Source organism: Falco cherrug, chromosome 3 (assembly GCF_023634085.1).
Source record: "Falco cherrug isolate bFalChe1 chromosome 3, bFalChe1.pri, whole genome shotgun sequence".
In the NCBI taxonomy this organism is placed as follows: domain Eukaryota; kingdom Metazoa; phylum Chordata; class Aves; order Falconiformes; family Falconidae; genus Falco; species Falco cherrug.
The window spans coordinates 48,912,061-48,939,861 of NC_073699.1; the positions used below are offsets into that span (position 1 = coordinate 48,912,061).

At 36.9% G+C, this 27,801-nt stretch overlaps 1 protein-coding gene across 1 annotated transcript; it reads left to right on the top strand.

Annotated features, from left to right (window-relative positions):
- On the top strand, positions 1-27,576 carry TCEA1 (transcription elongation factor A1). The gene is made up of 10 exons (XM_055704369.1): positions 1-230; positions 6,317-6,379; positions 11,376-11,481; positions 19,175-19,262; positions 20,207-20,355; positions 22,201-22,257; positions 23,218-23,372; positions 25,032-25,178; positions 26,097-26,168; positions 27,249-27,576. The coding sequence occupies exons 1-10, from the start codon at positions 162-164 to the stop codon at positions 27,255-27,257; spliced, it is 915 nt and encodes a 304-aa protein (XP_055560344.1). The 5' UTR covers positions 1-161; the 3' UTR covers positions 27,258-27,576.
- Positions 27,577-27,801: the final 225 nt, after the last annotated feature.

Genomic DNA, 27,801 nt, shown 5'->3' on the forward strand with positions numbered 1-27,801 from the left:
GGCTGCTGGGTCGGAGCGCTGCGCCGCGGCCTGGCCCCGCTCCTGCCCGTAGAGCTCGGCGGTGGCCCCGGCCGCTTCCCGCGCACCGAGGGGAGGCGGGGCTGCTCCGCCGGCTTCAGCTCCCAAGCGCCGCGCCGGGCCCCGCTCGGACCGCCGCAGCCATGACTACGGAGGACGAGATCATTCGCATCGCCAAGAAGATGGACAAGATGGTGCAGAAGAAGAACGCGGTGAGCGGGGACGGGACGGGAGGCGGCTGGGCGGTGCGGAGCCCCCGCGGGCCCCGGCCGTCCCCGCGCTCCCCCCCATCCGGCGGGTGCGGGGCCTTTTCCTTCCCGCCGCGCGGGCCCCCCGCCCGCCTCCATTTCCCCCCCCGCTGCCCGGCGGCTCCGGCGGTTCCCCCCGCCCCGCCGCCAGTGGACGTGGAGCCGCCGGCCGGCGCGGCCCGCCCGCTGCGGGGGGGCCTCGCCCTGTCAGCCGGCCCTGCTCACCGGCGGGTTGCCCCCGGGCGCCCTGCGCAGCGCCGGCGGGCGGGGAGCGGTGCACCCCCCGGCCCAGCCCCGCGGCTTCGGCCGAGGGGGGGTCTCTGCCGCAGCGCCGACCCTGGCTGTGAGCGGCGTTGCTGTCCGTTTCCCGCGCGTTAAAGTCACGATGTTGGCGTCGCTCGGGAGCGGGTTGTGATCGGGACCTAGAGGAGAGGCTGTCTTCGCTTTCGGGCACCGAAACTGGCGCCGTACGCGGGCGGGCGAGCTGAGGAGGTGAGCGAGGAGCCCTGGCCCTGCTCCTCCGGCAGGGTGCCCGGGGTTGTGTGGACAAACTGCTGAAGCGGATACTAGATGGCAGCCACTTTGCTTTTTGTTTGTTTTCTTAACCTGAAACAAAGTATCACTTCAAGTGTGTTTATTTGGGGAATGACTTCTGCCTCCGAATGGAGGAGGAATATAGGTAAATTCCACTGAGCTTAGTTCAAGTGCTATTCTCATGTATACTCTCGATATAGAACTTACTCAGTTACCATATAATGTCTACACTATCCCTACAAAAACATCAAACTAAGTAAAATCAGAGTGTGCAGCAGCCGCCAAATGCCTGATGATTTACACATAAAATAGCATACAATTGTAAACTCTGTTTACTACTTCTTTATCGGGTGGGCACGTTGTTATTCTCTTCTGATTTGTGTATTTGTCATTGCTGCTGTTCCTGCAACTACTACTTAATACATAACATTATGACAGTGCATTAAACGCTCAATATTAGTGATAGTTCAGAACTGAGCAGTGTGGAATTTCCATTTATAGAAGTCTCTTTTCTGCTGTTTAAGACGGTGGAAATTATAAACAATATTTTAAAGAAGATTTGCATGCTTATAGAAATACTGATTGTATTAAACCAATGAAATCTGTTTCATTCAGAATCCAAAAAAATTCAGTGCAAGTACACACAGGCCGTGTTTTGCTGTGTTTCACAATGCTTGCTGTTCCATAATATTGTATGGTTTAGGTCTGATACATTTGAACTCCCTAATGATACATTGAGGAGACAGGAGCTTTGTCTAGTGGAAAGAATTTTCTACAACCAGCATTTATTCATTTAGTTATATTTTTCTTTTTGTCCCCTCCCTCTTTATTTCTACTCCCCATGCTTTTCAGCACAAATTAATTAAATGTCTCACTTTCCTGACTCTAAAACTGAAGCGGTGTCTCTTTCCTATGAGGTGTTGAAAAGGTGAAAATGTGTGGACTGTGAAACGTTTAAATATTACGGTAATGAGAATCATAAAGTGAAGTCTATTCAATTTTATTTCGAAGACTTCTGACAATAGAAAGAAAATGGCAGCTCCCAGGTAAGGTGGGAATGGCTGTTGATGTTGTGGAGCAGCACTACAGCGATACCAGAGAGGCACCTGGTGACTACAGAAGCACCTAGTGACTACGGTGTATTTCTCTGTGATCTGGAAGGCTTAGGAATTCGGATGTAATTCCTAGCAGCAGCTGGGGACGTGTATTCATGCTCTAGTGTGTGTAACCTAATTAACTTTCAAAGCTCTAGTGCATTGTCTTCACTGGGTCAGCTAGGTCTGATGTGGCCAAATGCAGCATGCACAGCTGGGCCAGGCTGTGTGTGACTGGAGCCAGCAGCTGGGTCTTCACCTTCACCCCCATCCCAGAAACCAGAGTGTGGGCAGCACCAGAAGCAGTTGTGCTTTTGTACTTTGGAACAGAACTCATTTGTTCCAGCTTATTATCACACACAGGTGGCTCTGTTGTTAGCTTGACGCAGTCTCAAAAACCTTGTAAGGCTGCCTCTGTGGCTGATAGTGGAGAACTGATGCTTTATCCAAAGCACATATGTGTACCCTGATAAAAACACTTAGTTGTATGATAGGAGAGGAAGTACATCATTATTTAACGCAGGAGGTGTCTCTGTTTTTCATACTAGGCTTTGTCAGATGTAAGGTATTTCTTCTTTAATTGCACAATGTGATTTCCTACCTGATCATGCCCTGCAGTTAAAATGCTAACTTTAGTGAAATTATTAAGATCATGTCTATGAAGAGGTACTACATTGTCTCACAATGATCAAGCTGGTTTGAGAAATGCATTCTTACATAACTATCTGCTGGATAATGATGCTGCTGACAATCTCTTGTTGAGTAAAAATGGAGAAAAGAATACAAGAACAGGTACTTGGTGTATGTCTTTGAATGGGAATGATTTGATGAAACCATCAATAAAAGAAAAAAATAGTTTTCATAACTTTTTACTCTGAAGTTAGGAAGACTCAGATGGCAAGAGATGCTTCATCTCTTCTATGGAAGGTGACTGTGTGGCTTGTGGCAAAGTGCTGTTTTGGCATTTCTTTTGATGAGTTGAAAAGGCAGGCTGTGCAGACACCCATCCTGAGTCAGAGTCTTGGTGATTTGCCTTGACTAAGGACTTAATTGTAGCTCTGCAGATTTCGTAACTATTTCAGTGAAGTGATATATGTAGTTCTTTTGTTTTGAAGGACAAAATAATAATGCAATGTTGCATTTAATACAGTGTGAGATACATATTTCTGATGTTATTTTAAATATTGGTTGCATGTTTGAAATAGGTATTACTCCTTCAGAATAACTATGATTGGATTAAAACACATGTAGTGCCTTCCTTATAGCTTTTATTGTATGTAAGTACACTTTTATTAAGCTGCTGTAATGAATAGGTATGAAGAAAAAGGTTGCACCCATGAATTAAAAAAAAATCAAGAACTGTTAAGTAAGTTGAGAGAAGGAAGTGTAATGTTTTTCACATTATTAAATGCTTGCTTCCTTCAGTAGGACAGAATTAGAGCTGGATAGCTCTGCTGTCTTCAGAAATGTATTCCATTTTCTACTGCTTGAAGCATAGCTTTAAAATATGAATATAGAACATCATTCTTGTGTTACGATCTGATCAGCTGAGAGAAGTGGAGTAATCTAATAAATCTGTATGAAGCTGACTTGTGTTAATTGAAGTTACAAGGTAAACTGGAAGCTAACTGGCCTAGTGGAATGGGGCATTGCATTTCATTTTCTATATTATAGAAATGCTTTCAAAAGAAAATTTATAATAATGTTCTTTATGGTTGGGTTTTCTTAAACAGAGAAGTCTTACATTGGAAAAATAGGAATTAAAAGTTTTACTGTGCAACTTCCACTCTGGTTTTGAGAAAAAGGGGGCATTTGACTTTATGTTAAGAAAAGTGGTTACAAAAAACAGTTCAGTTGCTGTGAGTTTAAACTCAATTTAAATTTAATTTTATAGTGTCTAATTCTTGGTACACTTAATTGATTAGAGTGAAGGCTTAGAAAGCATTAGTGCATTAGAAATGTTGGTAATTCAGTACAGAAAACAATATGAAACAGGTAACATTTCTGTAGAGAGTACCTGCGTTTTTTTACTGGTTACATGGTTTGTTAACCTATGTGTCAAGTTACTAGTTTTGGACAATGTTTAGACTGGGAATAATAAAGTTGTTTTGCCGTGTGCAACTGGAAAGGGATTTTACAGAGGCACAGAATTTTTTACTAGACTGTATTTCTAAGATGAAGTGAAGAGAGTGCTACTTTGCTTTACAGTATCATGATGCTGAAATTGCGAACTACAATAACCTGTGTTTATTTTGAAATCACATACTGTGTGCAGTTTGCTAATAACTTAATTGGTTTGGAGGTAAGTATTATTGAATTATATTTTTGAAAACAGCACATTGACTTTTGTAATTTGTTCTGTTTCAGCTAAGAAAATTTCCTTGAATTTGATTTTTGTCTTGTAGCAGTGAAGATAATTAACTTGCTTTACTTGAATCTGTGTTTGCACAGAAGAAACCACTTATGGCTGCTTAGAGAAGGAAATAATTTAGTGTGCTAACTCAATTTAGCACCTGAAAACAGCATGATATTTCCCAGTCTTGCATCATTGCTGCTAAAATTCTGTGGTTAAAACTGGAGAATTTTTGTGTATCATGAATAAAAGTTAAATAAGACTTCTTGCTGTGATGGAAAAACAGTAAAACTTTAGTTTTATAAGTGAATTTGGTTTGTGTAAGGTGGGATGTAGTGAAATTTTTGTTTTTAGAGGCTTCTTTGCTGTCAAATGTGTTTAAGAAACACAGGTTTTAGCAGGTGTTTGCAAGTGTCCAGAGCTGTGCCTGTTTGGATGTGACACAGAAGTTGCACTTTCATCTTTCTCGCCTCTTGGTGGTTATTTTATGTGCTATCTTCAGTAGTTATGTTGTGAGACCTGCAGATGCAGCAGGATGTTACAAGAGTTTCCTTGCAACAGGTGTCATATTAGAAGTTGATTAGGGAGAATTTAAAAATAAAGGCAAGCAAAATACATATGAAAGTAAACAAAATAGGATGAGTTGGGAGAGAGGTAAGGAAAGAGAAAGGAATCATTCCAAAGATCTGCAAGATGGAAATCTTGTGGAGTTTATTTCCAAATCTCATGGATTTAAAAAGAAAAAAAAAAACAAACAAAATGGGGAGGTATGAGGCTTAGCCTGAGTGGCCTTTATATGTGAAGGCAGTTGCCTTCTTGCTATTCATAGCTCACAGGTTCAGAACCATATGCACTTGAATGTTTGCTGTTGCAAAGTCATCTCAGCCTTTAGAATGTTGCTATAGTCTTGACAACCTCTGTGCACAGTAAGAAGAGGATAGTGCAGAACTTTGCTGAAGTAGAGGTGGTAAATCATCGAGGATGTAGAGGTTAAAGTAAATTATGGAGCTCGTGTTTAGGAAAACTTGGTTTTTAACGTATGGCCAACATTGCCAAGGAATGAATTGTTAGAGTAGCTGTGTATAGAGTTTATTAATACCTGACAGTACAATCTCTGAAATTAACTTATCTATCTAGAAAGCATCTGGTTACACAGTATTAGTTTGTACCTTTCCTTGTAGTCTTACAAGGGGAAAAGGAAAAAAGAAAAACCCACAACAGCTGAATAATAAACAAGTGCATAAGCTCAGGTGTTACAGCACATGAGGATGGGCTCTGGCCTCTGGTTTGGAACATGCTGACGCTTGGCTAGCCTGGTATAGGCTGAGAAGTGTTGTCTGCACTAATCTATGCAGCCTAATCTATATATTTCATTGAGTTAATACTTAACAGTTGAAAATAAGACTTGAAAGCATGTCTTGTTCTGCGTTTTTTCTTTGGATATTTGTTGGTAGACACACTTGCAAAGTTGTCTTTTTTGATTGGAGAAACTATAGCAGTGCCTAGTAAAATAGTGTAACGTGATGACAGTTTTTGAACCAGTGAACTTTTCTGGCTTTACCACACCACGGCGAATATAGTTAAGAATGTTGGCTATATGTTTTATATATACGGTTACATATATATATATGCATTATTGATGGACTGTGCAGAGCTCCTCAACTCCCAAGTTCTTGTGCTAAAACAGATGAGGTTGTTCTGAACTGAAAATCACTGCTGTTGTCTGGCTTGTTTCTGGTGCTGTCAAGTACCCTTGAAGTTGTTTTCTTGAGGATGTATATTGGTTAAGTAGTAATTGACAGTGTGCTTTAATTGACATTTGAATTAAAAGGGATAAAACTTTTCTGGTCTTTGAGTGAATAGGTTTGTTTCTGGGTTAAGGCCTGTTAACGCTTAGAGTTTGTGATGCAGAACATTCCTTGGCTTAGAGTTGTTAGTGGATGAATTGGGAACTGATGGTTTGAATGCGGGCTGGGACCTTGAAGGCAGATAAGAGTATGTTGTTGATATTTTATGTTAAGTATCTGGTTGCTTCTAAATTGACTTTTTTTTTTTTTTCTTTTTTGCAGGCTGGAGCTCTTGATTTATTGAAGGAGCTTAAGAATATTCCCATGACCCTTGAGTTGTTACAGGTATTATTTGCTTATTGTTGTTATGTTCTAAATTTTAAGACCACAATGATGAAGGTGAAGCCAGGAAATCTGGAAGAAGGTTGCACTATTAAAGTAGATTCCTATGTAGAAACTCCTTGGAAGAATTAGTGTTATTACAGGGTAACTAGTCTTATTTCACCCTGATTTAGGGCACTTACCTTAAGTGTTTTCTTCCAGTAGCAAGCTTTTAAAGCTTATCTTTCTGTTTAAGTTGAAAATAATGAATTTTGTCAAGAACAAAGGGGAGGAGCTGCTTATACTCACCTTACATATAATCTTAGGCTCTTACTAACACAAATGTGATGTTTCCTTCCTTCTGAAGAAATATGCAAGTGATTACAGCTGTTACCTTCTTTTCTCATGTAGTTTGTTGTTGTTTTGGATTGTAAGTGAAGAAAAACATAGCTCATACCTTCAGGCAAGTTGTATTTGACCCTGGGTAGTATATAGATAATTATACTCCTCCTCCTCCATTTTTACTCCCCTGAACAGGAGTGATGATTTGGTACAATCTCTCTCACATGCATACTCTTTGTAACTTAGTAGAGAGTATCTAACATAGTATTATATATATTCTTTATAAAATCTTTCAAAAAGTAACTCAGTGAACTTTATTTGCATGTCAAGTTCCAGAGTTTGTCATGTAATTCATCAATGAACACCTTTTGTTCCAAAGTAACTAGATCTCTGTGAAATTTTCAAGTGGCAGAGGTAAATGTAAGACCTGATTTGTTGTGGTAGCCACTTAAATTGGAAGAGACTGAAAAGTGAATTTTTTCTAAGTGACAGTTGTCACAGGTACAGAATTGGCTATAAAGTTCAAATCTTAAGTGTAAGTAGCAATGTCATTATTGATGTATGCATCCTATATATTTGCAGAAGGTACTTAGTACAGTATTACTAATGCTGTATGTGACCTAAAATAGGAATTTGAAAGTGTCACCTTCATGCGTGAATAAGCATGGCTGATATGATGCTGCAGCCTTCTCCCACCGAAAAAAAACCCTGAAGCTGCCCCCCAGAACGACATCAGAACCCAGGAAAAACCTCTCTTAACCTTATTCTTTTGAAGTTCTTTGTGCAGGTCTTAATACACAGTATTTGTATAATAATGTTTTGGAAAGAAAAATATATCTGCAAGTACTCCAGAAATTCTGTAAATGTTGCTATGCAACCCTGTTCTGCGTAGTATGAAGAATGAGGCTAGGAGAAGCTTTACACAGAACAGCAGAAAATTTTACCTAGAACCATAAGGATCTGAAGAATGTATAAGTAAATAACTTAATTTCTTAGTTGCAATGAAAACCTTCATAATGTTATCAACAGAGGAGGACTCTGTTGATAAGAGTACTAACTATGTCTTGCTAAGTACAAACAAACTGAACTGTTTGCCTTTTAGGGCACTTGTGTGACCCTGACGCGCGCGCGCAGACACGCAGACACACACGCATATCAATTCTGCCCAGTTTTCTATCCTGCTTGAAAGAAGCTTACTTATTTCCATCCATATGACAGGTACCTGTTTTTTAGAGTGAGATAATATTTGCAGCAAAAGATTGTTTTTAATCTGTATTGAGGTAGACACTACATGAGTTTGGAAAGATTTCCTTGTGTTATAGTAGGTCTGAAGGGATCAGGTGTTTCAGCATACTCTTGCATAGTAGATTGACTGTAGCTTAGTAATGAAGTCTTTCTTGAAGTATCCACTGCTGTATTCAACAGTTCCACTGCCTAAGATTACAGTTAGCAACATATTTAGACTCAATTTTACATTATTTTTGGTGATAGTTTTACAAATATGTAAAGTCTGCCATAAATTTTCTGTGTTGTCTCCCAAATTTGCTTAAGCAGTGGAGGACTCAGAGCAACAATTGAAATGCAGAGTAATCATATGTGTCATTCTGGTAGTGGATCAGTAGTGTGCTGATGTTAGGAAGGGTGGTAATTGTGAGAAAGTGGGAGCACTAGCTTCCTCTATGTAGATTGAGATATCTGTTGATGTGTTTGAACTGATGGAATGCAGGACACAAGTGAAAAACATACTTCCACTCCCATTTTAAAGGAGTTTTGAAAGCTGGCTACATTGAACAGCACTGCTAGCTGATACGATAGTTCCATTATTCCTGTGTAATAAGAGAAATGATGATTTTTGCTGTAATACAACTGTTCCTTCAGTCTGAACTGGTGAGGTCCTCTGAACAATTTACAGGTATGTGGAATAAGAAGTGTGTGCTTGTTGCCTGATTTTTGTCACAGAAAACTGAAGTGGTTACAGACTATAATACCACTGTGTTACATCTAATGAGATCTATGTAAGCAAGCTATCCTTGCTTAGCTAGGCAGGGAGCCAGAAGCCTTCCTCACACATGATTTATCCGGTGGTCAGAATTGCAAATCTGTTTAGCAGCCACACTGTATTAAAGGCATCCTGCCCCTGGTGCTAATTGTAGGTAGTGCCCAGCTAAACAGTGAGTGAGACAGACCATCTTAATTTTAACAGACAGGTTTTACTGGAAATTAAATGTATGTATGCGGAACTAGGCTGTGATGTACAGTCCTTGCCAGCTCACTGGTGAGCCAGGGAAACCTGGAAACCTGGAGGTGGTTATTCTTCACGGGTTGATTTGGCTCTGCTTTGGTCCAGGTGCTCACCTGGACCAAACTTGTAGAATTTAAAGTTGGTAACAGCTCTGCTTGCTTCAGGGGTAGCTGCTTTTCACCAACTATGTGCCTTATGTTTTCTCATTTGGTTAGGTTTAGAGAAGACTAGCTGCCACTGTATGATTTGTTTTGGGTTCAGTCATAGGATACTTATGCTAGCTGTTGCTCATACCAGCTGAAGGCTGCTTGGCCTGTATCTTGAATGCTTCAGGGGTGAAAACAGCTGTCTTACGCTGTGTCTGAGCCTCTTGATTCTTGGAAAGCAGATAAAAAGTGGTGTAGAATTTGAAGTGGGGAAGAATGATCCATTAAAAATGCATTTTGGACAGGGTGAGAAAGGTTTTCATATGCCTGCACTCTTATAAACTGGCACAGAGATAAAGCAGTTCTACAGGTTACATTGGGCTGGGCGAAAATACCAGAGTTCTCCACTTAAAATGGCTCTCACAGGAACAGCTATGTAGGCTGAAAGACTGAGGAAATTTCAAATGTTGACAGCTGGTTTGTCATTAAAGCACAGTCATTTTGGGAATATAACACTGGTCTTATGTGATTACCCGTGTCAGTTTTCTGGCAAATAAATTGGTAGGTCATTCCTTCCCCTCTCTTTAGGCGAGGCTATATCAAGTGCTCCGTAAAAGCAAACAAATGAACTATGTTTATGTACTACCTTAAGAAAGCTGGCAGTTTAGCCAGTTACTAGAATCCGTTTCTCTTATGTGATCAGAAGAAGAAATTAATTTATCCAATTAATTTTGAGTTTTACTTGAGTTTTTGAGTTTTACTTACCTATGTCTGTAAGTTGGTGTCTTGTCTTTTTGCTGATGAGAGTAGGCTGTGGTTGTGCCCAGTTATCAATGGAGGGTTGGTTTTATGTTTTTCTCATTCAGGTATGGTGAGTATTTTATGGAGTTCCAAGCACATGTTATTCATTATTGTCTGAGCATAATGTCAGGAGTATGTGTTTAAAATGTCAAGAGAGTTGGCCAGTACTGTTAGTCTGGGTGAGCAGAGTTCATCTTGAAACACTTTAAGTTACAGGTGAGTAACCGTCTGTTTTCTTTAATCCAAAATAGGTGTTTAGAGCTGACACTCAGACCTGAGGTTATTTGATGTGCTTCCTTTGCTAAATATCTACTGAATATTTCAGTACATTTCCAGTCATGTACCACATCCATGCCCCAGAAAGTTTAGCGTGGGTTGTAACAGTAATTTACAGGAACAAATACTTTCCATTTTTAGCAAGCCACAAAAATTTAAATTTTCCTTTGAAGGAGAAGGAAATTTATGATGAACTACTGCAAAAGTAAATAGAAAATGTATATTTGGTGAGTCCCATAAATGGTAAATGCAACAAAACTGAGCATCTTAACAAAATTTAGTCATCAGAATATGAAATGATGATAAAATACTTATTTGTATTGTTAAACAGTTTTCTTCTCTTGTGAAACTAAAAGTGTGGAAATGTTCTGCTTCTTCGATTAGCGTGTTAAAAGTCTTCTAAAGTGAAATTTGTTGCTGTTGAGCTAAATTTATGTCCTCATCTTCTGAGTAGTAAAAGGAGTGGACTGTAAATTAATCTCCTTTTCACTCTATTGGTGGCAGTAGTGCCAAAGGTTTAAAGCCTGTCCACTATCTTGACTGAGAGGTAGGCTAGTCTTACTGTTTCTATCTAAAAGCAGAATGCTCTATGCTTGAGACGTTAGAGAATCTCAGTATTGCTGAAATTGTTAGGAATCTAAAATGTGGTCGCTCCCAACTGCTATTACAGCTTCTTTCACAGCCACTAAATGGGAATTCTAAGAGTACGAAGTCACTGAAGCAATTGGCAAGCTTCTCATCATGCCAAAATATAAATACAGTCATTGCTTCACAGAAAGATAAGGTTTTGAGGCTAGAACTTTGCTAAAAAAATTATATAACATTAAGATGTATATATGATTTTCATGTTGATAGATTTTTTGAATGTGGTACTTAGGTTAGTAGTTCTGCAGAGGTTTTTGTAACAGTTTAGGAGCAAAAATCTTCTGATTGATTCCCCTTGAACCTCCTGCCTGCCACGCCTTCCCCCCCCCCCCCTTCTGTAATGGAGACAAATGGTAATACTGTTGTATTCCTAGTTAAAAATATGTGGTGTTAAAATAAGTTTTGTAAAGGCTTGCAGCATTTCATCCTGGTATTCTTAGAAAAACCCCACAAAAACAACAGTGAAAAACTTTAAAAAAATTATGTCAAAGTACAAACGTATATATGCTTACTTACTAAATTGTTTTCGTATCACCTTTTATAGTATATATTAATATTTCTATTGCAGTCTACCAGAATTGGAATGTCAGTGAATGCCATACGCAAGCAAAGCACAGATGAAGAAGTTACATCTTTAGCAAAATCTCTTATCAAGTCTTGGAAGAAACTGTTAGGTATGGCAACACAAACTTTGTTTTCCCTGTTCTTGCATGTTTTAACTGTATGCAGTCTTGATGCAAATTTTTGACACAGCTTTGCTTTAGATACACTTGTGCTCCTGTGCAAGTATTGAAACTTTCTGCACTGATGTAGTTGGTTTTTACTCTTTGACTATCATCAGTGCATTACTGTGAAAGTGTATTCAGAGAGAAAGTGAATACATTTTTATTGGGGCTGGCAAGCAGTAGGAAGCCAGCTTCTGTGACATGACTCATTTCTGAAATCTCATTGCCTGCTGTTGAGCTAGAGTGACTGTACTGCAGTACTTAGCACTAACGAACCTGTTCTTGACTATTTCCTCTGTTAAATATAACAGGTACTCTGCGGAACTTGTGCAAAATCTCATATGAGGCTGTGGAGGCTTTGAAGTTTGGTCTTAAAGTGATTTGTGAAGAAAAAAACAGGAAAAAGTTGACATTAAAAATCTGTTAGGACTTACAGGTAGCGAGAAATAGATCTGCACTTTCTAAAACCATCATAGTTTTAAACAAATTTTAATTAGTTAATACTTTTTGTTTAATTTCTCTTAAAGCAGTGAATACAATGAATGAAACCTTTCTGTTAGCAGAGTTTTATTCAAGGGTTATTTATAGTACTTAATTTTAATGTATTTGAAAATACTCAAATTTCAAACGGTGTCCAGGTATTTTTGTTCATACACTGTGTGGTACTCTGTTTTCTTTCTTTGTATCTAATTAAGTTTTTTATCAGATACTTTATTGCTCTCTTGTAAGTGGTGTAGAAATTACTTTGTATCCATTTGACAGTATATGTGTATAGAAGTGGACAATTTGTCACAGCTTTCAACCTCTGTGTTCTAGTAAGAGACAACAGCCTCTGCAGCAGATTTTTTTTTTTTTTTGACCTACCTTTAAAAAGGTAGATGATACTCATTAGGTTAGTTTTAGTAATGAAATTTGGGTAATACTAGATATGATAAGAAATTATTTTTATTATAAATTAAATGCATACTTTATAAAGGATCTTATCAGAGTTTGCTGGTAAATAGTGAAAATTATGTACTTTTTTAGGTTTAAATTTCCAGTTAGATCTTGAAGTCCAACTGTATTATATCCGTGTATAAAAGTGGTAAGATACAGAAGTGGAAAACTAGACATGCATATTAACTTGAGTTGCCCCAAGACTTAAAAGCAGCAGATGGTTTGAGTAACCTAGCTCTCAAGTTACTAATCTAGGTTAAAAAAAAAAAAAAAAAAGCCCCTATCAAAGATGGTTGTTGTTGGCTTTCTTTTTTCTGTAAAGTTCAAAATTTTTGCAACTGCAACTTAGTGTAGTCAATAAAGTAGAGGAAGTACTCTTTTATTTTTTTTTAATTATTATTATTTTTATTTTTTATTATTTTACCCCACAGGCTTCTGAATTTTTGGGAGTGCCCTCAGATACTTTTTTGGGGGGGAGCTAGCCATTCTGGGTGTTGCTGTCCTTTGAGCAAAGGAATTGCTGTTTATTTGTTGAGACAGTAAAAGTAGTCATCTTTTATTTATTCTTTTTTTAGTGCAAGCATCTTGTCAGTCAAACTTGTCTTAATATATTGTTACTTATAGCTGACTGATCTTTAAGTGTTCCAATGTTGTGAAACACAGGGAGTATTATTCTTACCTGAGTTCATGTTGTAGAAGCCTGGAATGAGATAGTGGTGCCTGATGGTCACAGCAAGTCAACCTGGATGTAGGCTGCTGTGGAAAGGACTGGTCCTGGTTTCCCATATGCACGGGTGCGCTCTTGCTCCCTCCCGTGCTACCATGAGTGCTCAAGTGGCTATCCAGGAGATGAGAACTGGGAACTGACCAGTTGGAAACTAATTGTTTTGTTCATTTCTTCTGGCTTAAGTTTCAACTGTATTAGTTTTCTGGCCCAGCCTGTTTGCAGTTACTGTTTCTTGCACAGGGATTATGGCAGTAACATATTGTGGCAAGGTGGACCTTTTCGTTTTGATGGCTTGCTACATTCAGGTGGTTTTAAGACAGTTGGGAGACTAGCTAAGGCTTCTTGCATCACATGAAGTCAAACATATGAGGAACTGGAAAATAAATAGCAAATATTTGACATCAGTCTCTAATTTTTGTTATAGGGCAGATATTATTGCATGTACATTATTGTGCCAGGTCTAGTATAGTTGTGGTTGTGCACTTATTGCATAAAATCAAATTAATCCTGAAAATAATTTTTGCTTGTGTTCAAAATATACGTAGTTAAATTCTCCTTGATTGTAATGTAAATCTTTATAATAAAGCATAGTAGGGCAAATGTTTCATCTCTCGTTTCATTGCTCAGTAATTCATTAGAACGTAAAATCTCATAACTGTGGAAGATAGGGTATCTCGGGTGTGCAAAGTATGGGTGGGAATCTTACAAAGTACTCTTATCTGTTTTATCATTAGTTTTGACTTTCTCAGAAGAATACGAAATACCATATGTTGAGCTGCTTGAGAAATCAGTTTCGATTATGCTGTTTATAGTGCATGTAAAATGGTATGGATCAAAGATGGAAACAGAAGCGGACAGCTGTTAATCGTACCAAGCATTGTACTCAGAGATCTGAAGTCTTTGTGAGTTATTTTTATAAATGACATTTTGAATTTAGGCAAGAATTGTTGACGGTTCAGGCTGCATGTACTGTTTAAGCTCAGTGCTATCAGAACTTAGGTTTTAAGAATGCATGGGAAACATGAAAAGAAATCAAAGTAAGGTTGTGAATCACCAGATGTTTGTGGCTTGACTAGAGCCATGCCAGGTTACCTGTGGTTCTTCAGGGGGTTTGGAAGATGCCCAGCACAGGGCTTGCAGTCTTTGTCCGAGGTGAGTCACTGAGCGACCTACAGCGGAAGATTGCTTTCAGATGTTGCTGTAAGAGCGTTAAACCACATGGCCAAGTTGGTTGCAATTTACATAAGGAAGCAAATTTGGCCCTCAGAATAAACTATTGTTCAGTTATAACAAGGCATTTGCGAATAATGATTGTGTTCCAAGTAGCTGAGTATACAGAGCCTGCTATGCAGATATTGAATCTATGCAAACCCATTTAGGTTGTAAGGAGTATTCCTTTATATTAAAAAAACACCGCAAAAAATTCTTTAGGGAATTTAACATTCTCCATAACAAATAATTACTTACTGAACTCTGAAGAGTATATGGTGAAAAAGAATGTCCAGACCTCTAACTAAGTAAAATTAAGTCTAATAAGTTTATGCACTGAACTGGAGTTGTAGAATGGTTGGATGTTAATTTTAATGTTAAATGCAAGTGTGATCATTTATTGCCAGTATTAAAAACTAATAATGGGGCCATAAACATTTTTAAATGCCTATTTCAAGAAAGTGCATGCCTGAAAAAATTTATTTTAAAAGAATGTTTAAGTGCTTAATGTTGTCAGGAGAAGATAACAGCAGCCAGACTTCACAGAAGTGTTTTACTTGGATTACTTTGTTCATATAATCCTTTGTTATTTTGAACCTGGGTTTGATGCCACAGGAGCAAGCTGGTATGGTCTAGGACTGTCTTACAGGTATGTTAATGCTCGCATTAGGTGAAGTTGTTCAAGGACATCTAGTAATCTACTGGCTTTGCTCAAAAAATTTGTTATTGGCAAAACAAGTTCCTAAATTGCAGTCTAATAGTGTTTAAGATTTTACTCTTGACAGAAGACTACATGTCTTCATAAGTTACCAAGTGGAAAAATAATTTCAATAGTTTCATTTCCATGTCAGGTATGAGCTGTAGCAATCACCTCCTGTGAAATGTATGTTTGGAACTGTTCCATGTACCTTTAGTAGATCTATAATTTGTTAGGATTATCAATAGATAATAACACGTGATACAAATTCATACTGTACGGGAGAAAAACATATAGCAAAGAAGTTCATGTGTCATGTTCTTTTGTGACTTATGAATAATAATAAAAAAGTCTTTGAAAGAGGCAGACAGTTCATGATTATGTTATTTATACATTTTAGATATTCTTCCTCCCTATGCTACTCCTAGGAAGAAACTTTTATGATCTTACCTTCATATCTTACTACATCTTGCAGAGGAATTGCTGAGATGTGTAGTTGCTTGTGCGTCTCGAGATTATTTTGGTCAGAGTCTGGAAAATGGGGTTTAAAGAATTATTAAATATGAGGGGTTTTGTTAAATTAATGACTATGCTGTCAGTTACTTGTTACTGTATCTCTTTCCTTTAACTTATTTAAATTGAATACTTGAAAAACTTTCCAAGTTTTAGTGGTGATACCTGAATCAGTAATGTACGATAATCCGCTAAATTAAATTCTCATGTGCTTCCAGGGAGTAACTAGCCACCTTTCATTAATGTTTCTGAAAAATTCTTAATTAAAAATTCTTACAAATTTGTAAATTAATAATGTTGCATTTTATATTTTCTAAATTTGTTCTTGTTACTAGCAAGTGTCTTGAGTTCACTTGTAATAGAATTGTAATTAGAAAAATTTATGATGATGTTGTTAATAGTTTCTAACGTTCAGATTAATTATGTTATCTGGCCATATGTTATTACATTAAAAATTTTGTTCTGTTAATGAAGAACACTGTCGTGTTGTGTTTGACCCTGGAGAGTTTATTTCACTGGAAAAGCTAGAAGTATCTTTTAAATTAATTGCAAGTCCCATACAGAACTGCAATGAAGTAGTCAGAATTTGATAGTCTTACTCCAGTGGCTAATAGTCAATTCATGTTACTAGCATGTTCTTTGTATTTTTAAGACGAAGCATTAATATAAATTAGCTTCTCTTATTTAGGGGGGGAAAAAAGGCTTCAAAATTTTTTTATGGCCTTCTGAAGCTGCAGTAGCTAGAACTGTGAAGCTACAGTTTGCAGTCCTAAAATTGATGACGATTTCAACTTGTTTCTGAAAAAAGTTTTCGTAAGTTTTAATAGCTGTATAAACTTGAAAAAGTAATTGTGCCTCTTAAAAGTAACTTGTAATTAATATTATATAAACATTTATGATGTTCTGTGGACTTCCTGATGTGAATCACTTGCTCATTGGAATTTTTAAATATATTTCACAAAGCGCCATTTTTTCCATCTTATTTTGTTAGAATTTATGTGTTTGGTTGTAGTTCCCGTTAGTTGTCATTCTTCTTTTCCATTAGTGTCTGGCCATTGAATGTAAAATAGGTTTATTACTAGGGACTTCTAGTTTCTCAAGGATAATTTTTCTCCCTTCCCCAGAAGACAGTTGAAACACTGTCTAGCAGGCTGTTAATTGCATTTTCTGTTGTCAGTACAGTATTTTAATAAAATAAGAAATCCTTATTAACGTGTGAGTTTAAGAATAAGTACCACTTGACACTGGATCTCCTTTCCTTGGTGCTTTCCAGTTTATGATCCATAAGAGTGAATGACTTAAATTCTTAGGAGAATATTTCTAGCAAGTAGAGAATATTGTTAACATTATTTTTGGGTTTCTGCAACTGGATTAAACAAAAGTATCTATAAACACTTCTTGAAGTGATTAAAGAAATTGTAGTTTTGAAGACATAGTTGCTGAAGATTGTCCAGTTGTCTCAGCTGCGAAGTCTGACCTTGGTTTGAGACATGCTTGTGTAGACTGGTCTGCAGGTGTAGGAAGAGCTGTGCTTTTATATCTTGCTTTATCCCCATGCCTAATGTATATCCTGCCCTCCATAAGGGAAAGAAGCAGCTGGGGTATTGGCAGATGTTCTCAGGTGCCTGTCTTCTCTGAGGAAATGATGCTGGGCTAAATGGAAGTGTTTGGTAAACTAGCTGACAGCTATACCATAGCGGTGTATTTGATGCAAAATAAGCAGGAGATACCTAGGTCAGCTCTGAATTTGACAACTTGTGTGCTAGAAAAAAATATGGAGGTAAATGGGCTGAAGCAGACTTCAGCTCTAAGGCAGCTATGCTGCTTTGCAGAACCTGAGCTGTACCCCAAGATACCTTTTTGACCTATCAGTTTGCTTAAAGCTTCTGACAAAAATGGTTATGTACCTAAAGAATGATGAATGTACGCAGAATTACATGCATATTTAGAATATTTTTTAAAATTATCTATCATATAAGCATTTGTTGCCATAGAGAATAGTCATGTGAATATGCATGTGGAAAATGGGATTTGTTTTCTTTCTGTTAGTATTGGGCACTTCTGGTATCATAGTAAAGAACTTGTGTGATCCATTCAGTTTATAGCTTCGTTTGCTTTCTTAATGAAATTACTTTTTTATAAATAATAGCTGTTAAATTGGTATGTTTATTAGGATTTTTTTGAACAGTAGCTTATTAAAGACAGTCCAAGTGCTTCATCTACTGTGTTTTTCTTTTTTCCTTTAATAGAGAAATTTATCAAGGATTGAATACAAGGTTACAAACGGTGGGTGAGGAAGTCACTGAACTTCTAAGACCTTGAATGCTGGGGAAATATTCTGCAGAAGTATCTTTGTGTGCTTGCCTGGTTCCTAAACTGTGCTGTAGGCATCTCTTTTTAGGTACAGCTGGAGACAGGATAGTAGATGGGTGCTTGATCTGATCCAGTATGGCTGTCTCTTGTCTCCTTTTTGTAATGTGGATTTTTTTAACAGAATGGTATTTGATTTGATAGATTCCTTAACTCAGAAGTTCAGGGAAGGATCAAAATCCTGTTCAGTTCCATATCTTTTCTGTGTAGCTTTAAATGTAAATTTAAAAAGACTGAGACTTATCAGATTTCCCTCCCTTTTCTTGATCTGTTCTTTTAAAAGTTTGTGGTACGTGCTTATCCCAATAATATAGTCTACAGATTTAGAAGTGTAATGGCAGCTTTGTAAGAGCTTCGTGAAGGAATTCACAAAATCTGTTGGTGAGTGATGCCAATCTCGCTAGGCTTTCTCTGTAGGCAGTGGAGAATCAGCCTTTCTAGAGAGCAAATCAAAGCAGGAGTTCAATTTAGCCACTGCAAATTCCATTTTACAATAAAAGGGTGTAGTGTTCTTGCTAGGCTAAAATTAATGTTGTCATTGCCCTTTTTAATAAAGGCTTTCATTTCTATTCTTTATAAAATAATCATTAAACATAGCCTGGATGGTAAAGGCAAATTCAAATATTTTAAACACTAAGGCAAATAGTTTAAGAAGCTATCACAGAAAATACTCTGTGCGTGTCTTAAACTCCTTCAAAAGCATATGAAAATTATCTTCATGTTTTTTGGCAATCATGGTAGCTTTCACACCACAGTTTTGTTTGGTTCAGTCTCTTGTTAGAAATACTGTGAAAATAATTTTTTTAAAAAATGGCATGCATTTAGTAGGAACTTTTATTTAAAACATGGAAGACAAACTCCAGAGACTTGATGTAGTAGCTGAAGAAATTACTGTCTACCTCATGCAGCAGTGTTGGCAAAAATAAATTATAAATGTCTATGTTTTCATTATGTCTTCACTACCAGTTTAAGCAGATGCTGGATTTGACTCAAAGGATCTGAAGTGTTGTCATATTTACCATTTGCTGGGTTGTGGAGGGTGTTGGGGAGTAGAAGGCTGTACTGCAAGAGAAGGTCAAAGCAGAGAGTGGGAGCTGATAACATTTCCAACTCATCAAAGATATTTTACCACTGCTTTAAATCAGTTACTATTTCTGGGTAAAAGTGTTTCTTGTGTTTTGTATTTCCAGATGGACCTTCAACGGATAAAGATTCTGAAGAAAAGAAAAAGGAGCCTGCATCTTCCTCACAAAACAGCCCTGAAGCAAGAGAAGAAAGGTGTTTAATTCTTCATGACTATAAAATAATCTCACTCAGCATAAATTAACATTAAACTATTTGGTCCAGATTTGTCATATTAGAGACAGCTTTCACGTTCTTTTCTGAATTACATAGAATTGTACAAGAAATGTGTGTTGTTAGGGAAGAAAATCATGCTGCTGCTGCCATTACAAAAAAGATGAAAGCCATGGGTCAAGATATAGCTAGACTAGTTATTGTTTATGCCATCTGTCTCATCAGTCAAATACTCCATCTCAGTACTAGCACTGAGCTTTGAGGACTGTAAAAGAACTTTCAGTCACAGCTTTGTGGAAATTGCGTATGTTAGAGGTTTAGAATACTTCTTTTGTCTGTTAGCTTTTATGTTTAATAAACAATCTCATTCTGCACTTTTTCTGGTAGACCCAAAATACATGTTGTCAGAGAAATGAGCTCATGTCAATGACACTACAGTGACATGAAACTGAGAACATTTGCAAAATAATACCTGCAAGCCCATTTCTTCTGTACGCTTCTGGTTTTAGTGAATCTGTTTCCAGCAGCCATGTTCAAATTGAAATTTAACCTTGAACCATTTGTCCTGATGCAACAGTTTGCAAAGCTACATCAAGTAATTAGTACAAAAGTACAGTAAACGGACCAAATGCAATGCATTCGCTTCAGAGTGACTGTTAGTGTGATGTATCTTCACTTTGTTAAAGTAAAGTTTGGGGGATGGGGGCGGGTGGGTGAGATTTCATGTAAATGTAGAGAACTGAGAACTAAAACTTACATACCACCTAATGGAATGGAATACCTGCTGTTTCTCTATTAGCCTATGTTCTTTTTTTGGAATGCCATCAAAAATAACAAAAGACCTGTGTTTTGCCCTGGAACAAAGTTATTTGAAGGGGGGGGGGAAAAAACCCTTTAATGTTAGTTCTCTTTTTGCCTTTTTTTAGCAGTTCAAGTAGCAATTCCAGCAGCAGGAAGGAGGAGGGTAGTGCTCCCTCAAATTCTTTCATCCCTTCTTTTCCCCGGGCTCCAAGCACTTCGGATTCTGTACGAGTGAAATGTAGAGAAATGCTCTCTGCAGCTCTGAGAACAGGAGGTGAGCTTTGTAGACTGTATTTTCACGTTTAACTATTTCCTTCTGTACTTCAGTCCTTCCCACTCTATTTTTATCCTGTCCTGTAGGGTAGAATAAATCCTGTTTGTGCCCATTTGTGTGTATATACCCATAGGCCAGTTCACCCAAGTGGCAAGTAGTGAGTGACCTTGACAGCATAGGAGTGTATTGAAGTACATTTTTGTTGCTGATTCTAGGGACATTTTATGGCTTCTGTTCATCTGATATCATGCCTACAGTGGAACTTCTTTTCAGGAAGGTTATTGCCTCCTTAATGCCTTGTTTAAATTTTTGTGTGGGAGCTCCTTGGTTTTTTTGTCTAATAGCTGACTGAGAGTGCCACTATATACATGCCTGCCTTTCTTACACCAGAGATCCTGCAGCCTTCAGATTTTGGTTTTTGAAGGCTGCCTTTCAGTTTTGATTTAATCTTGAAGTTTCATTGAGATAGCTTGCAATAAGACAGTCTTGCATTGCTCTATCCTCATGCCTTTTGAGCATCTGTAAATTCCTTGAGAGTTTTGGGTTTTTTTTCCTTTCCCCCCTCATGTACACTTGGGTGTCTTTAAGCGGACAAATCAAATTATATGCTAGGTAAGAAGCAAACTGAAAGCTGGACTCCTCAGAATGACCTGTGCTTTTTCATGTGGGTCCTTCTACAAGAACTTATGACTCAGCTCCCGTTCCTCTGTTCTTAGCTTAGTGTAACCTGACCCAGTGTAAGCAGATTTGAGTCATCCATTTTTACCCTCTTCACTCTTTCTTTTAATTCACATAAATCATGAATTGAGATACAGACAGTAATCGAAGCTGAATAACGACATGAATTTTTGTTCCTCTGGATATGTAGTTCATAGACTTCTAAATAATTTGTGACCAGGAAGTTGCATATAGCATCTTAGTATTCATGATTCTATGTAGTTTTACTTTCAGCTAGTTTTCCAATAACACTTTTTGCTATGTTACTTTCTACAGCACATATAAGCTGATCACCCATGGATTGAATGTCAGTCTCAAAAATAAGGTTATTTTCTGGGTTTTTGGCCTCCTGCATGAGATTAAAGTAGAAATTGTGTTTGGATTACTCATTGAAGTACACCCATGTTAAAATGAGGAGGAAAACACATACTGCATCTAATTGTCCTAAGCTGGCTTTGAAAGGCAGCTGTCTTTATGAGGAAGGGATATGGTCAGAAAGAGTAAACAACTGTCTTGAGACATTTTAGGTCAAGTGTTGCATTGTTTTCAAGATTGCTATGATTTTTCTTCTAATTAAGTGTTTTAGGACATGTCTCTGCTTTGCGTTTTTTAAAAATATCCAATAATGTTGTTTCTGTTCTTTGATTACTATGTTTCTAGTGAAGTCTTTCCCTTTCATGTATGCAAAACATTAATTACTTATGCTTGCATTCTGTGGACTGAAAGAATTGATGAAACACAGAAGAAAACATTTTCTTTTTATAATAGTCTATTCTATGCACAGATATTCTGTGGAGATGGGTATTTGCCAAGCCTATTAGAATATTTGAAATTTTTCTGTATAATAGAGGGTTTTGTTACTATTTGTTTGCAACTAGTTGTAGATTTTTTGGTTTTTTTGAAAGACTTAGGCTGGTTCTACTTTTTTAAACTTCCGTTGCTCTTCATTTCACTTATTTTTATTTTTCCAAGTAATAAGTTAACAAGGTTTTGAAAGGGTAAATATACAATAGATTAAACTTTCCTATACAAAAGGAAAACTTGCTGCAGTTTTGAATGGGGTCTCAGGAATATAGAACACTGATGACATAATCAGGTTGCTAATATATTAATATTTGTTTTCCTCAGATGATTACATTGCTATTGGTGCTGATGAAGAAGAGCTGGGTTCTCAGATTGAAGAAGATATCCTTTGTTGTGCATCTATGTGCTCTAGAACAAGAGTATTATTAAAAGCATTGATAAAGTTAAAATTAATTTGATCTATATATTGAATTTCATTTAAAACAAAAATAGGAAACTGCATTCAACATATCAGTGCAGAAATTTAATGTTTAAAAAACTAGCACAACCTAAATGGTTTGCCTTAAAACATGTAGGAATGTGTGTAGGTGAGTGCATGTGGGTTTTTTTTCAGTTTAGTATGTTTTCCTTGCAGCAGCAATGTTATACCTTACTGAAGAATGCTGACATTAAATCCTGGGCTATTCTGTGTTATTTTTAAATCTTTTCTTGTTAACAGTTTTAATCTTTTCCTAATGTCTTTATTTCATTTTCTCCAAGATCATTTCTAAATGAATTTGAAATTTTCAAAAGCGTTCAGGTAGCAGTATTTTAATTGTTACAGAGCAGATGTCTGGGATTCTTTTTATTTTAGGTTTTTTGGGGGGACAGGGCAGGAAGATATTCTTAAGCATAGAAATAGTCGGAACTTCATGATTCTAACATGTTAATGTCCTTCAGTAGTTACAGTCAGCCACCGTTCGTGTTAAGGAATTTCCTGTCTCTGTTGCAAAACTGTTTTAAAAATCTGTTAGTGAGCTGCCAGTGTTTGAATATCTGATTTAGAAACCAGTTAATCCTCAAGTTGAGGTCAAGGAATTGGACATCTATTTATGGGTGAATTGTCACAATTTAACTTGAGATCCTACTACCCAAAAATTCAGATTTCACTGACCATGTGTTAAACTGTGATTAGGCTTCAGGAGGACATGAGGTCTGCTGTGTTGAATGTGAAAGTAACTGTTGATTGGGGTCAGGGGGAGGACTTGATTAACAGTGTAGATGTTGCTTTAGAGAAGTTGCCCCAAAAAGTGAATCCTTTATACTGCTGTTTTAATGTTTTGTTCCTTAAATTCAAAGCACCTATTTTTCAAGAATTAAAAAACACTGATATGAAATACAAAAATAGGGTACGAAGTAGAATAGCAAACTTGAAGGATGCAAAGAATCCTAATTTAAGGAAAAATGTGTTATGTGGGAACATTCCTCCTGACAAGTTTGCCAAAATGACAGCAGAGGTAAGTAAAGCATAAGTCTTGAACTTTTTCCCTACTGGTCTTACATCTGGGCCTGTATTTATTAGCCGTAAAAATAATTCCTGTAAGCTGCCCGCACTTTTGAAAGACTGGCTTGTTTGTGGCTTACACAGCCTGAATTACAGATTCCTAAATACCTGGTTTTATCTGTAAGTCAGAAGGCGGGTAAGCTGTTGCATGTATATTTCCTGAAACATGGTATTTTTGCTGTTTTTAAAAGGCTACATGATATATCGGTGATAGTTTTTTAAGTTTAGGAAGATCTAAATATGACTGGGCTAGTGATTCCAAGCTCTTACGCGTTCACCTTTCTGGATGCGTAAGTGTTAGCCTGTCTTGCTAAGTGTTTTTCAAACACTAACCTCTGCTGTTATACTCCTATGCAAGGTATAGCACTGTAGTTTTAAAGAGCATTCCCGCTCCTGTTGGCATTTTCAGCGTTTATTTCTTGATTGGATTTTATAGGAGAGAAAAGTGAAAGCATGGTTAACATCTGGGTTCAGTTTTCTGGTTCTGCTTGGATGTGTTGGATTCTGCCCCGCCAAATCAGGTGTAAAGGACTATCCTGGAGACTGAAAGAAATTAAATTTATGATTGAGTAATGAAAATTATGATGAGCTTTATTCTAAAGGAAAGATTTCTGGTTTTCTGGTTTATTTCTTCCCTCCCCCCCCCCCCCCCCAGCTTTATGTAAAGCTTAGGGCAAACTGAGGCCAATAAAGGAATGTGTAAAGAAATGTAGATTGTATCTTCAGTATGTATTTTGAGTTTTTTGGTTCTACATGTATGTAAGTACATATGCGCAAACATACGTTTCGTGTTGTTCAGTGCCCATTCTTTGTTTTAATTAATGTCTTGGATTAAAATTTTAATGGCTAAAAACCCCCTTAGTGTTAAAATTACTTCTTAAGTGAAACAGCATTAATACAGGATTTGCATTCCACATCTACATGGGATGTGGAGTAAAACCTTGTTGAAGAAAAATGGAACAACTTGTTTTTGCTGTGCACACTTGATTACTATACATTGTTGAGATCCTGCATGCTAGAGCTGTATTGAACAAAAAAGAAAATGTGAGCCTGAGCTCTTTGGTTAGTGTTTTGAAACTAAGTGTATATGACTTCTGGTAACAAGGTAAATTATGGCTATACCATATTTATCAGTAGAAATATAGAAATAGTCAAAATAGTGTAAATTTTTCCTATAATAATCTTTTGTAGGTGAATTAGATAATTATGCAAGGATCTAACCTAGGGAGAGGACATTTTCCTTCTCTCTGGAGAACTTTTAAATCCTCCTCTACCATGTCTTGGGATTACATTTCTGAATTTCAGAAATGCATCCACATAGAAATGTTTCTAGGTGTGTGATAATATAAATTTTACTGATCTTTTCCAGCTGTGTAAAAAAAAAAACCCAGATACAAACCAAACAAAAAACCAAAAAAACTTTTTGTAGCTTCTGTGCTGTGAAATATCCCAACTTAAGTCTTACAAAAATAAAAATGTGTAGAATTACTTTGCCTTTCAATAGAGTTGTTGTTCATCAATTCTAAATGAAAAACGGTATGGGCTTACACAGTGGTAATGACTTGTTTAAAACAAACTCTGTAGTAAACTGTCTGGGTTTTGTCCATAAAAGGAAATGGCAAGTGATGAGCTGAAAGAAATGCGGAAAAATCTGACCAAAGAAGCTATCAGAGAGCACCAGATGGCTAAAACGGGAGGTACCCAAACTGATCTGTTTACATGTGGCAAGTGCAAAAAGAAGAACTGTACATATACCCAGGTACATGGCTATCCAGACTCTTAGTTTTCCTTTTTCAAAGCTTAAATCCTGTATAAAAACTGTCAGAGAAAAGATATTTTAATTACAAATTGACCTTTTTAACAAAATGCCAACCAATTACAAAATATGTGAAGATGGCTGGATCTACATAGGTGTGCTTATGTAAAGAATGTTTGTTGTAATAAATTACCAAAGATTTTATGTAAATCCTAGCTGAGTATCTATATAGCCTGAAACATCAGTTTCTTTGCAATGCTGAGTTTTTGGTAATTCTTCATATTACATCTTACTAACGTGGTTTTATGTGAAGGAGAGCTACTATACTGGTTTTAATGTGTGAAAACTTTTCTTTACAGAGGGAATAAATAGCAGAAAATAACGATACACACACAAAAATAACGTATTTATATAACCTACTATTTGACTAACAATAGACACTGATATACAATAATTTCTACAAACTCTCTATTTTAATTAAGAAATGTGCAAGAAAGGATTTAATTTGATTTGTAGTGCTTCTGGGCACGTAATTTTGATCATAGGATCAGCTGTGTTTATAATTTAATACTGTGCATCAGATGCTTTAAGTAAAAAACTTTTTCAATCATGAGACTTTTAAGCCTTTGCATCAGTAAATATATGTAAAGCTGTACTGAACATGTAGTTCTACTGCAGAATTATTTCCTGCAAGTATGCGCACAGTTTCTATGCTGGAATTGATATTTTAGTGCTTCTAAATCTGTCAAAACATAAGTTTATGATTGCTTTATATTCTAGATAAAAAAACAGTTTCAATTGATTCAGAAATTTAACTTGTTTCCTTAAACTTTGATTTTAAACCTTCACATTGAACACATACTAACAAAAGTTCAGGATACTAATTTTCCTTTTCCACTCTGGCTTTTGCCTTTGCCAAAGGTTCAAACCCGCAGTGCTGATGAACCCATGACAACATTTGTTGTCTGTAATGAATGTGGAAACAGATGGAAGGTAAGACTGTTAGACTGCTCTGCATATTTGGTAGCAGACAGCCAGGCTCTGTGCTTAATTTTGTTTTACAGTAAATGACAAATGAGTTTCTGTTTACTTTTGGTTATTTCTTAGCACATTAGTGATATTACATGTTGATACTGCAAAATACCTTGAGATTAGAAAATTATTCTTGACTGAAGGTGTGAGATCACGCAAGTAGAGTGGTGGCAAAGGGGGAGAGAAGTTAGGACATTGACTTAGTCATTGTGACATTAAGTTACAATACTGCTTTGCCATACAAAGCAGTGGCAAGTTAGTCACTGTGTTTTCTCTTCACCCAAAGATATTCTAACTATTTTCAGTCTCTGCTTCGATGAGTAGAATAGGCCTTTTTAGACCTTTTGTTGTTGTATTTTATCTGAATTTTTTTGTTTACTCTGAGAATAAGAGTGGATAAAAAAAAAAAAAGAGATGACTGCTGCCATATTCCTGTGTCAAGATAAGTGTAGGGCAGTGATAACTTGACTGAAATTTACTTTTTTTTTTTAAGTTCAGGAAATGGGAATTATAAAAGATTCTGAGGGACACTGGTAGTCCAGTAAAATGGAGAAACACTGAAATTAAGGCCTGTAGAATTAACAACTTAACATGTGATGGCATGCAATATGAAGCATGATACCCTCATTCGGTGTTTTTTTTTGGTGTGTGTGTGTAAAGATGCTGCAGCTCTGCAGAACCATGTTGCACAGCTATGCTAAAATTACTGCATTAAAAAAGCAAATATGCATCGTTTTACATATCTGATTACTGAATATTGTTCGAATATATACTCCAAGAGAGCTAAATAATTTATAAAGCTTAGAAATCATTTGATGCAGTACCTGGAAAAGTTTATTTGTCCTTTGAACCTTCTGTAAGGTGGTGGTTACAAAAGTGTCCTTATAGAGATGCTTGAATGAAGGAATGGTTATGATATAAGCAAGTGCTTTAACTAGTGATTTCCATCTCTTAAATATGGTGTTGTGTTTCTGTTTCTTCTTGCAGAGATTTAGAAATAAGCTGTATGAAGATCTCATAAAAATTCTTTTCTTTTGACAGTTCTGTTAGAAGAAGAAATTGTCAAGACATCTGGACCAGTATGAAAGAGGATTTTGTAATTAGCTTTAAAAACTAGGCTAAGCATCTAGCTTCCTGCAAATGAGAGTTTTTTGAGTTTTGTTTTGTTTTCTTTTTTTTTTTTTAAAAAAAAAGCAGCATACATGCCTGAAGTTAGCCAGTTAGCCTTTATTTTGACACAACCATCATTTCCTTAAATGCCTTCCTATAGCTGATAGTCAGTAGGGCCAGGTTGCTCAGTTGTATGGTGAATGTTAAAATATTTTTTCATTTTTATAAGTAAGTTGACATTAAACTTTTACCAATTAAACATTTGGGTAATTGGCTTGGGTTTTTTTTTTCTATCTATGTGAATTATGTACTGTACTTATTGCAGTCTGAAACATACACACTCCTCCCATATGTATTTTACTTCTCCACATTTGTTCAGTTATAAGAATGGAATTTGTTTCTTGCTGCTGTGTTCAGTAGTTTTGCAAAGAGAAAAGGTGTCTAATTCAGCTAATTACATTAAACTCAGTTGTTAATTAAATCA

Coding starts and splice junctions, on each gene's coding strand:
- TCEA1 (XM_055704369.1), top strand. CDS start 162: ATGACTACGGAGGACGAGATCATTCGCATCGCCAAGAAGATGGACAAG. Junction 20,356..22,200: donor TGCAGCTCTGAGAACAGGAG/GTGAGCTTTGTA, acceptor TGTTTTCCTCAG/ATGATTACATTGCTATTGGT. Junction 23,373..25,031: donor TTGCCAAAATGACAGCAGAG/GTAAGTAAAGCA, acceptor TGTCCATAAAAG/GAAATGGCAAGTGATGAGCT.